General features: G+C 25.8%; 1 protein-coding gene across 3 annotated transcripts in view; it reads left to right on the top strand.

The window, feature by feature from the left end:
* Positions 1-12,671, top strand: part of LOC109595764 (uncharacterized) — a 51,444-nt gene that overhangs the window by 29,690 nt on the left and 9,083 nt on the right. For all 3 annotated transcript variants that reach the window (XM_020011189.2, XM_020011188.2, XM_020011187.2), the window contains exon 2: positions 4,866-5,074. In XM_020011189.2, coding sequence (XP_019866748.1) covers positions 4,866-5,074 — 209 coding nt within the window. The remainder of the gene's footprint in view (positions 1-4,865; positions 5,075-12,671) is intronic.

The raw sequence follows: 12,671 nt of genomic DNA, 5'->3' as shown, positions 1-12,671 counted from the left end.
GTTAAGAAACGTAATAAACATTTTATGTATATTTTATATGTATTGAATTTTGTTAAAGAAGTGTAATTTTTGAACATATTTGTTCGTGATATTTTTTTCCACAATTTTAATAAGTTTAGGGCAGAATTATTTGAAACTATGTTCATTAAAACTTTGATCTCTTTAGGAATGTAAATATTAACTTCGTCTATAATTTTGACGTATTTTAAACAAGATATGCAATAAATTCGAATTTTTTACCAGATGTATGAAGTAACAAATTAAATATGATGTTGCCAAAAAGTTATTTTACAAGTTGGCCTTTAAAAGATTTATGGTGTGGTATTAGGATTTTCGATTTAAAATATTCCAAGTTGTCTCACTGGGGTGTATTCATCCCCAATTTAAGATACACCCTGTGTATGTGAGTGAAATTGTTAACAGACTGCATTTTCTTGAAAGGTCGATTATTTCCGCGTATTTAACTTTCAATACGCTGACAAATTCCACAATAATTAGATTATTCGACACGAAACTACATATTAGCAAGAACAGGTATTCGAACGAGGACATTTCGAACATTTCCTTCTATCGCTCTGGGGTTGGTCTTGCACACATAAACTGTCTATTGGTTCAACGAACTGTTGAACATTACTTGTCGTTTTGCCATTTATTTAATTGGTGTGTGCAATACGCGAGACATTTAAAATTGTAAAACAATTTATTATTGTTTTATAATTAATTTATTCATATGATTGTGGGTATCTAAAAAATTTCTAACGTGAGTCATGTAGTGCAGTTATTGCACTTTAATATCAATGTACCGTTTTCTATTTAAAAAGATGCTTAATTAATTTATTTATAAAAAGAATTAATGACGAGATGGTGATGATTCAGATTTCTTATAATAGTTGTGCATTGTATAAAAACTGATGACTAGCCAGATAAAGGAGCATCTTAATTTATTGTTCTTTTGCAGTTCTAAATTGGATTTTTTTACTGAATTTTTAGATTTTGTAAACACAAACAACAGTTTTATTTATAAATTTAAATAATGAAATCTGAAATAAACTTAGTCATATATATATAGTAAATGTCACTACCAAAATATTTTCAAACTAACCATTATTTTTGTTCATGTCCTTGTCAGAGTCATTCAACGAATTTAAAAACATCACACGATTACCCATCCAAAAACTAACCTGTTCTTAAAATAACCCCATTTAACTATGCGTTATTACAAAACATTTGCAGGTGCTATCATTTTTTGAAATTTGGCACGGATTCTGTCAATAAAATCAACCACGAAACAGGTCAAGTATACTTCGTTATACAGTTTATTTATACTAAAACACTAATTGATCTCAACATATGATACATCCAATTTTTCATTGTCAAGTCATTGGGGATATGCCCTTACATCCTGTCCGTAACATTGATGTTTGTGTCAGACCGAAGCAAAACAACGTCCAGACCAAAGAAATTCGTATGCAACTTTCGAACCGATTTAATTATTTAAATAATTCAACTGCCGTTCACGCATTGTTTGTTGTGCCGCGGTTCATGGTACGACCTCAACAATGGTTCGCACACGGTTCTAAATCGCCGATCGCGAATCGCAGACAAAAGATCCGCCGGTCGTGAATATACGGGTTTTCGGTCGACCAAATCCAATTGTAAAATGGAAAGTGTCTAATAATATTGGGGTCACGCAAACCAGAGACTGATTGCGATATAATGGACGGCGTTTAAAATGTGGTGATTAAAAAAAACGAAAGCGTTGTTTATATTAATAACAGTTTGTATGCGGTGCTTGTGAATCATAATTGACGATTGTTTTCGACTGTGCTGTTGCTGATTTCAGATCTCGTTGACGTGTTATTGGAATTTATGAATTTGAACGCGTTGCTACTGAATTCTATGCTCGTTCGACATTTGGGTCGTAGACCTCGCATTCTATTTATTGGCTGCATTAACAATTTTCATGTTGCATTTCGGATTTCCCCAGTCTGTTAGAGTGTAGCGTACCCAATTTTATTCATAATTTGTGATGCCAATTTGAGGAGGTAATTACGCACAGTAATTTTCAGTTACAATTTAAATATACAAAGTAATATCTTTTTTTAATTTTGTTTAGAAACAACTTCTATATTAAAAGAAAAGAAAAAAATTATTACGTTTTATATATTTTTTAAATTGTTTTATATTAACTTTAGTAATTATTTTATTTATTACTTAATTATTTTACATTAAACATTTACTACTGATTTTTTACAAAATAAAAATTATTAATAGTTCTACGATTTGCAATATATACCTGAATATTAAAAATAAAGAGAAAATTGGGTTAATGTTGAAATATATTTTTAACCTTACTTTGTTGCTCAATTTTTTTTATTATTATACATTTGTTTAGAAACAACTTCTATATTAAAAGAAAAGAAAAAAATTATTACGTTTCATATATTTTTTAAATTGTTTTATATTAACTTTAGTAATTATTTTATTTATTACTTAATTATTTTACATTAAACATTTACTACTGATTTTTTACAAAATAAAAATTATTAATAGTTCTACGATTTGCAATATATACCTGAATATTAAAAATAAAGAGAAAATTGGGTTAATTTTGAAATATATTTTTAACCTTACTTTGTTGCTCAATTTTTTTTATTATTATACATTTGGTACTAATTTTTATCAAATATTATATTAAGAGATTTACAGCAAAAAAGATATTTTTGATATTTATTGACATTTTTTAATCAAAGGAATTTTTTTACTTATTTTCTTTATTAGTTTTTTTAATTAAATATTTACTTTCTTTTTAAATAAAATTTTGTTTTAAATTTTTTTTTATTTTGCAATAAATAAGTTTTTGAGAATATTAAAAATAAACGTTTTATTATTTTTTTAATAACTATAAAATTTTATTACACATTTTCTTAATCAATTATTTTAAATTAAATAATATTTCTTTATCTTGTAATAATACAGATTTTTTATATAGAATATTAAAATTAAACAGTGTATTGACCCCCCTTTCATTATTGATATACAATAATAGAACACTCTGTGTATTTACAATAAAATACTATTAAAATATGAAGAATGGGAACAAGAAGGCAATAAAAAATCGATTGTTTAAAAGTTTATTTTGCTGCTTGTTTTTCAAGCTGATAAAAATATACATCAAACCTCGTGTTTTACGTTACATAAACATAAACCCGTAGAACCATTATAAAATCGATTTAAGAGCAGCAGTTAAGTCGGTATTATTAAATTAATCACCCCATTCACGAACATGCGGTAATTTTTTAAAAATCTTTTAAATCTCAACGACTTTCTCTTTTGATGGAGAAAATGTTACGTTCGGGTTTCTCTTTATTTACATATAGATGTTCAAAGATTTTGATGGAACGAAAAATTTTATTTTGACGTAAAACAACTCATGAGAGTAAATTCCAATATGTTAATCATTATGTCTATTAATATTGTACGTGTTCTCGGCGTTAGTAATTTCCAGAATAATTGTCCCAAGCCAAGTTTTCTATAAATAATTCCAGTGAATTTTTCTAACCAATACACAATACACGTTTTATTTAAATCGTGCGATGCATAATAACAATGATTATAATTAATTTTGCGGCGTGTGTTGCTAAAATAATTAAGTTGTTTGCTAGTTAAATGACACATAATTTACGACGTATTTATTTTCGTGCAAACTTACAGAAATTCATCATACTTGACCGTAACTTTTTAAAGACAATTTTAGATTGCTTAAATATACATTAATTAGCATTTGGAACACGGTCAGTTTTAATTTAAAATTTAAAAGAAGCCTTTGTAGTAAAAAGATGTTTTAATGTTTGATGATTATCTTTTTATAAGTAAAGCAACATAGAATTAAACAATTTTACGTCTAAATAGGAGAATTCGGACAACAGTAAACATACTGAATGGTTTTTAATAATTACCCTGCTGTTTATGTTTAATATTCTATTGTTATGTTATTAAAATCTTTTTTAGAAATCGTATACACTATTACCTTTTTCAATTTTTTTTTACTGAATGTTTTTTAATAATTAACCTGCTGTTTATATTTAATATTCTATTATATTATTAAAATCTTTTTAAGAAATCACACACTATTATCTTTTTCAATTTTTTTCAAATGTTTAAACACAATAAATAGTAATCACTAATATCTGCAATAAATTATTTGTGGAACATTGTTGAAATTGTTTCCTTTAATATAAACTATATAATATTTTTTTTAATCAACAAGTCTTTGATATGATCATAGTTATCTGATGAATTTCTTCTTATCAAATATAGACCACAACGTCAAAAATAGTTCAGAGTATTAGAAACTTTATGCATTAATTATCGCAATTAGTTTAACTTTTACAATGAGTGCTAACCAACTATACGAGTTCAATTTTTCCTATTACATTATGATCACTATTGATACCTTCAATTATATACTATATTTTAAAAAGTAACTAATAATAACTAACTAATAAAATTAATACTTTAAGTCAATATCCGATATTTCAAAATATTTTTTGTATGTTACTCCAGTTAATAAGTGAATATGCAATATTTGTTTATGAAACTTGGTATTAATTTTGAAAGATGCCAATTTTTCTTTTAAGATGGTATTCATTAATTAAAAAGGTTACAGGAGTATTTTCTTAAATGTGTTACTGTTTCAAACATATACATTTAATTTAATATTTATGGTAAATTGAAAAATTTTAAACTAGTAATCTAGTTTCGAAGATGAGCCTAAGGTTCTCAGTTCGAAATTACCACAATCCCTCCAGTATGTCATCCAAAATCAGGACAACTGAAGCTCACTTCGTTCTGTTCTGTTTCAGGCCTAACGAGGTGTCCGGGGCAGGCACAAACGTGGTGGCGGCGGGCGCCGAGGGCGGCAAGTTGCGTTGCCCGGCGCCCATATCTCGCCTGCGGGTCGAGAAGATCGAGGGCGGCCTAATGGTGGCCGGCGTCGTAGTCGCCGCCAACTGTCAGATCATACTGCCCATATTCGGGTTCCTCTTCCTCCTCGTCGGCTGCGTCCTCACCGGTAAGTTCAAATTGGAAATTACCCCTATTCAGATATGTAGGGTAAAAACAACGAGTCATCAAGATCAAACACAAAGGAAAGACATCAGTAAATAACAGGAATAACAAAGCTTTGTCAGAAGTATATCTTAATGAATATGAGTTTCTGACTTTTAGACGATGAAGTTCATGAGTTTTTTTTAATTTTAATTTAATTTGTATAAATATATCAAAAACAAACATTTGTATGATTTATTTTATTATTTAATTATGCTAAAATCGTGGACCTTATTTTATGCCGATACTATACATAAAAGTGACTCATTTTCTACATCCTTAAAATAACTGGCCGCCCCTTAAAAAAATGTACGCGTGGCAATATCTGTGTGACAGGTGCCATTCAAACAATTACGAATCGACGTCACAAAAAATTCGTGGTTGTATTCCTTATAGAGTAATTATGCGGCAAACAGTGATATAAATAGAGCCGATTTTTATTTCCAGAACATTATGGTCGTAGCATTGCGTATAGTTTGTAGGGATCATGATAAATTATTACTTGAACGACGCTCGTATATCTATAAATAGCCATTGTTAGCGCCCAGCTCAAATATGGATGAAGTTGTCGACAACACGCAATTTCTTAATGCATTTTAATATATCGTATCCGACAGGAAGGATTGTCACGGTCATATTTACGCAACGCCCGGTATTGGAGCAGATCTGACACGTATTATTTAATCGTGGCTAGGATTATTTTGTCATCAAAGGCTTCATTGCCACGTTCAAAAGTTTTATGATCGAAGTGTATTATCTTGGCAACAACTTCAATGTTAACGAATCCAAGTCCGAGTACAAATGATGTTATTTAACAGGTGTTGATTGAAAAAAATAAACTGTATTTACACTCTGGTGTGAATAAATTTTAAACCGTAGAAAATAATCGCTTTACCTTCCTTTTGTATATGTAAACACTATTCAATATTTAACTTCCGGCCGAACACACAAAGGAAGTGACGAGATCCTGTACTTATTTATTTCATGTATTCTATAATCCTAATACTATTTTTTTATCTTATTAATTATTAATATTATAGATATTATTCTGAAAAAAATAGCAATCGAATAGTCAAATTTAAATATCCATTTGTATTTAGTGAGGAAGTAACTTTTACTATAATTAGAACATAAATGATTATATGTTATTTGAAATGTTGAAAACAATTTTTTTTTTCACGACTGATTCAGGTATATTCATATGTAAAATTTATTCACTCTCTTCTATAAATAAACAAATTAATATGATGTGTCACCAATTTAATATTGATGTATGTTATTTTTCGAAAAAGGAAGTATTTTTGTAATTATCATATCTCTTATTAGTCATATTCTTCGAATAATTGTGTTTATAATGTGACAATTATGAGATTAATAATTAATAATATAAAATATAAATTAATATGAAATATATAAAATATATGAAATATATGAAATATATGAAATATATGAAATATATGAAATATATGAAATATATGAAATATATGAAATATATGAAATATATGGAATATATGAAATATATGAAATATATGAAATATATGAAATATATGAAATATATGAAATATATGAAATATATGAAATATATGAAATATATGAAATATATGAAATATATGAAATATATGAAATATATGAAATATAAAATATGATACATGAAATACTACTATTTTGAAGAATGATAAAAAATTTAATTATTATTTATTGAATAAAATAATTATATTTGCTTTTACTTAAAATTGATCGAAGACATCAAAAAATATATTTATTTTCTGATATTATATATTCGTCGAATAATTGTGTTTATAATGTGACAATTATGAGATTAATAATTAATAATATAAAATATAAATTAATATGAAATATATGAAATATATGAACAATATGAAATATATAAAATATGAAATATGAAATATGAAATATGAAATATGAAATATGAAATATGAATTATGAATTATGAATTATGAATTATGAATATGAAATATGAAATATGAAATGTGAAATGTGAAATGTGAAATGTGAAATGTGAAATATGAAATATGAAATATGAACTATGAAACATGAAACATGAAACATGAAACATGAAACATGAAACATGAAACATGAAATATGAAAATATGATACATGAAATACTACTATTTTGAAGAATGATAAAAATTTAATTATTATTTATTGAATAAAATACATTATAATATTTGTTTTTACTTAAAATTGATTAAAAACATCAAAAAATATATTTATTTTCTGAAGGTTAATTCAATTATCACAAATTTTAATGTCTATTGACCATTTATTAAAAATATTTGAATAAAGTTATTGTAAAATACATATTTTTTATTGTTTTAAATTCTAAAATTTCAATTAAAATTTAATTTAGTTAACTTTATAAAATATATTATTTAATTATGATCAATAAATAAATTTTATTGTGTCAATAAACTATAATGGAAAACTTCTGTTTCATGTGTGGATAAAATTAGGTATTAAAATTTTAAAGGACGACAATAAAATTCCGAATTATTATTTATTAAGCGAAATATTAGATAGATATAGTTTTATTACTTGAAACCATAAAATTTTAATAGATTCTAAAATATAATTATGATTTCATACAGAGACAAAATTAGATTACCCAACAATTTGGTTTTTCTTTTTCAAGATTAATTTTATTATTTTATTAAATTTATTATACCTATGTGAAAAATATTACACAAATAATTAACGTCTTCAGTACAGAACTAATTAGTAATTAAGTGCATTTTATAAAAGATTCTTGTTATATTGAGTATTCATATCGAGATTCTAATAAAACCTTGTTATTGCAACATTAGCTACAATAATAATAACACGACTGATAATGAATGAAATATTAAACAATTCAAAGGCAAACTGATAAAACTTGGCCGTGACCGTAAATAATTTCAACCGGAATCTAAATATAAAACTTTAGCTCCATTGTTACGTGGTACAGTTAATTACAATCGGAAAAGTTAACCTCCAGAACGTGTTTTTCGCCACAATTTTCCTCCGTTTTGTACACAAGACCTTCATTAAATCCTGCGTAACGTTGTACATTGTTCTTTGACGGTGCGAAAACTGAAATAATCGCGTGTTACGTTCACATGATTTTCCCGATTGTGTACGTGTCTCTAGTGTGAATTATTTCCACGTTATCACTCGATTGCCTACAATACATTTCCCCGCTAGATAAAGTTTTACGTTTTGTGTTTCACTGACCCTGGACACGAAGTAATAAACAATAATTTAATAAACAAATATATCCGAGTATAAGGTTCACATGTCTTTTAAATAGATGCATTCAAACGAAAGTACTGAATCATTGGCAACGACCGCATAATATGGAAGCCGGATAAGTGGTCATATTAAATTAGATTATGGACGATTTACTGGTCTGCCCAGTATCGATTACAACATAATTGCAACGAACATTATCAGCTTATGCACGGCGTTCTGGAATTATTGACGGGTTGAACCTGAAGATCCGTGTATATATTTAATTAAACTCGTTCAATCTACTGAATAGACCCTAGACTGGAATCTGGGACATCGAGAAGCAGGAACATAGAAGGTTCACATTACATTCAGCATAAAAGGAAATTATTCAAGCTCACATTTAAATCAAACATGTGAATGAAAGTGGTTAAATGTTTCATCTGAATTAAGATCTATTTTCACTTAATGCGGGTTTGATCATCCTACTTTCCCCGTTTGTGTTGTTGAACAGAAAGTTATTTTTTATAAAAACGCAGAATTTTATTGCCCGATAAAAGAATTGTACACACATTCTCTCTTGGCAACTATTGCGAGAAAGTTCTTATAATAAATGTTTGTAATTCAAATACACCACATATTAATAACGCTTAATTTTTATTTAAGTCCAGTTTGTGGTGCAATTTATAACACGTTTAATTTCTCTTTTATTTAATGCTTTTATTTTAATAAATTAATTTATTTCAGTCAGCATTAATTTTACATTTAATCTATTATCATAGTGGTAGTAGTAGTAGCAATTTGATGGTTAATTTATGGTCCAATTTAATATTAAACTATTCATATTATATTTTTAATAATTACTAACAATATTATAATATATTAGTTTACTAAATATGTTGTACTCTCATAGTTTATCATTTATTCACATTTAATATAATTCAGGGTGTTTCTTAAAAAAATCTAATAAAAGTCTATCAGAAAATAAATCAGATAAAAAATGTTAAAGTTTGTACCAAACCTTACTGTACAAAAGCTGTTAAAAATTTTCTCCATTGACAAAGTTGGGTCCGTTTTATCCAATTTCGTCGCACTAGTTCCAACGTTCCTCCTTGCTGCCGTTTCAGAAGACGCAAATTATATACAGCCGTTGTTATCCATTTACTCAATTCGCCGATATTTTGTACTTCCGTGTAGTATACTTCGGTTGAAACAACAAAAAACCAGAAAAATTGTTTGCATTACAATAATTGAAAATATTAAGAAGTAAACAGTGCATAAAAAAGTACAAAAAAAAAACATTTTTTATTTCGTTTTTTGTTTGATTTTTATTAGAAATTTTTAAGAAATTGACTTATTATTTAGAAGTGCATATCTGGTTAAAAAATTTCGGAGAATATATGAAACGCCCTATATATTATTAATGATTATTAAGGATAATAATATAATTCACTTATAAAAATCTATTTATGTGATTTCATGAATATTTTTTATATATAATTAATCTATAATTCGGATCTGTTATTTAATAATCAAATACAATTCCCTTATTTTATATTAATAAATTTATACATTTAATTTTAAAATATAATTCGTAATTTAATAATATTTATATTTAATAAAAAGTTAAAAGTAATATAATATTATTTACATTTTGAAAAAAAAAGAAATTAATTCGTTAAAAAAATTATTTAAAAAATGTTGTAATAATTGTTGTAAACGTTTTAAATTTAACACCTCACAATTTTTTATTAATAAACTAATTTTCTCTTCTCTCTCTATTTAATAAATGGCCAAAATATGATACTGATGACACTTTGATGAAAAAAAATGATTAAATTATAATTCATGATTTATTAAAATTTGTATAAATTTAGCAAAAAGTCAGTTTAATATATTGTTCAAAATCTATTTTTAGTTCTAATATATTTATTAAAACAAAATTTTTGTGAAATTTTAAAAGATATGAAATTCCAAAAATATATGTACTTATATATTTATATTAAAAAAAATCAAAATTTTTAATATGACACTGTTCAAATTTTCATAAAAAAGAAGAAATTAAATCAAAATTAGAATTTTGAAAAATACGAAATTCAATTTTTATTATTAAACATACATACACATATTTTTCTTTTTTATAAGAAGTCAATATTCATATTTTGATTATTAATAATAAATATTTTAAAAACATTTAGCGCCCATAAATATTTACCATTAAAATAATCTTCCCTGATCAGTGTTTATTAATATATTTTTAAATTATAATTCATAATTTATCAAAATTTATATTTAACAAAATGTGAAAATTGATAAAATAATACTGTTTACATTTTTATAAAAAAAATAAGATAATAATTGATTAGAAAAGTTTATTTTTTAGGTCCACAATAGATTATTAATATATAATATTTAATATTTGAAATGTCTAAAAATACGAAATATTTCTATTTTTTCTTTTAATTATTAACGTTGTGTGTGCCGTTATATTCACTTATATTTTTTATAATTAATTACTATCCATATATTGGACCTGCTATTAATAATGAATCTCTTATATTTAATATTAAATTATAATTCATCAAAATTTATATTTCATATTGTTGTAGTTTAAAAATCTAAACAATATATGTTTACAAAAACACTGAAACACTAATGTTTTGGTAATATAAAACATTTAGTATTAACTAAATATGAAAAATAAAAATAAATTTATTAATAATGTCACAGAATTAAGAACAAATAAAATAAACAAAGAAACAAATAATCTTTTTATGTTAATGTTATGGTGTCATTAACCATTAATGTTTTAATATGTTGTTTACATCCGATTCTAGCATCTAAAGTATGCAGTCTAGTGCACAGTTATTTCTGAAAATTATATCAACCGACTCGGAGGCTACGTTATTATTCCCAGAACAATTATTTTATCAATTCATTCATCTTTTTTTATAGATATCACTATTTTGGACCTACTTTTAATAATTAATGTTTTATAAACATTCGACGCTCCATTTAAATTTAAATTATAATTCATAATATATCAAAATTTATATTTACAAAGGGTTAAAATTATTTAATATAATGATGTTCATATTTTAAAAAAATGCAAAATATTTCTTTTTTTCTATTTTTTTTATTTATTAACCCCACATACAATTCATGTAACTTTTTTATAATCAATTGTTTTGGTAATATATAAACAATTAAAAAGTATTAATTAATTAGGAAAAAAATATTAATTAATACTTGTTAAAAATATCAGTAATTTAGGAACAAATAAAAAATGAAACAAAAAAACTTAAAGAATCCTTTTATTTTAACGATACAGTGTCATTAACAATTAACGTTTTAATATGTTTACATCCGATTCTAATATCTAAAGTATGCAGTTTTAACAGTTACTTTTGAATATTATATCAACCTATTCAGGAGGCTATGTTATTACTCACAGAACAATTATGAAAATTGTAAAATAGGAATGCGATCGATCTTCGTTTCATTTCAAAATAAAAATAATTATACGTTACGAAATTATTCTGCCTCGTGCAAGCCATATAATTTCAGGCTGAATCTTACACAAACCGAAAAAATTGCGTTGCAAAAATAAACGAACAACTAACTGCTGGTCGGGTCAAACGAATTACCGACTTGTTTAGCGACAGTTACAATCAATTTGCTGAATTATATACGGGAAGTGATTAATTTACCTAAACCGTAATCTACGTCGATGCGATGCGACATCCCTATTTATTTGACTTTTCCTAACTGCTAAGGTCAAAATTACTTACCGGACTGGTGCATTTGAATAATTACACTCTATCGTAAATTTTTACAGGTGAACTTGTCACAAATGTTAATTACGTTTCCCTTAATAAATCACATACATGCATATATTTGCATAAAAAATTAACACAACTTAACCAAGTAATTATTCAAACTGTTACAGATCTATAAAAGTGATCGTAGCAGGAGTCTTATAGGTGTAACAATAAAAGTTTTATGTTTTCAAGGTAAAACTTTTATTGTCGCCGCAACAGCCTTCGGAATCGTAACGAATCTTTCACATTGACTTGGTCAGTTACATCTATTATTAGCTGTGACATGTTTAAATTCGACTTGAATTGGACCAGTGCACCGTATATTGAACTCGACTGCATCGATAGCAAGTTAAATTAGAACTTAATTGCTTGTTCATTGTTTCACATAAACAAAGTAACAGTTCATTTATCGATATTTGCCACGTTCGAATTTAGAAATGTTTGTTGCGCTAGAAATAATCTGTTAAGACTACAGTTATGCTCCATTCTTGGCAAATCAGATCACCAACAAAAAAA

This window comes from Aethina tumida, chromosome 3 (assembly GCF_024364675.1).
Source record: "Aethina tumida isolate Nest 87 chromosome 3, icAetTumi1.1, whole genome shotgun sequence".
Classification (NCBI taxonomy): Eukaryota; Metazoa; Arthropoda; class Insecta; order Coleoptera; family Nitidulidae; genus Aethina; species Aethina tumida.
This window is presented reverse-complemented; position numbering and strand designations above follow the sequence as displayed.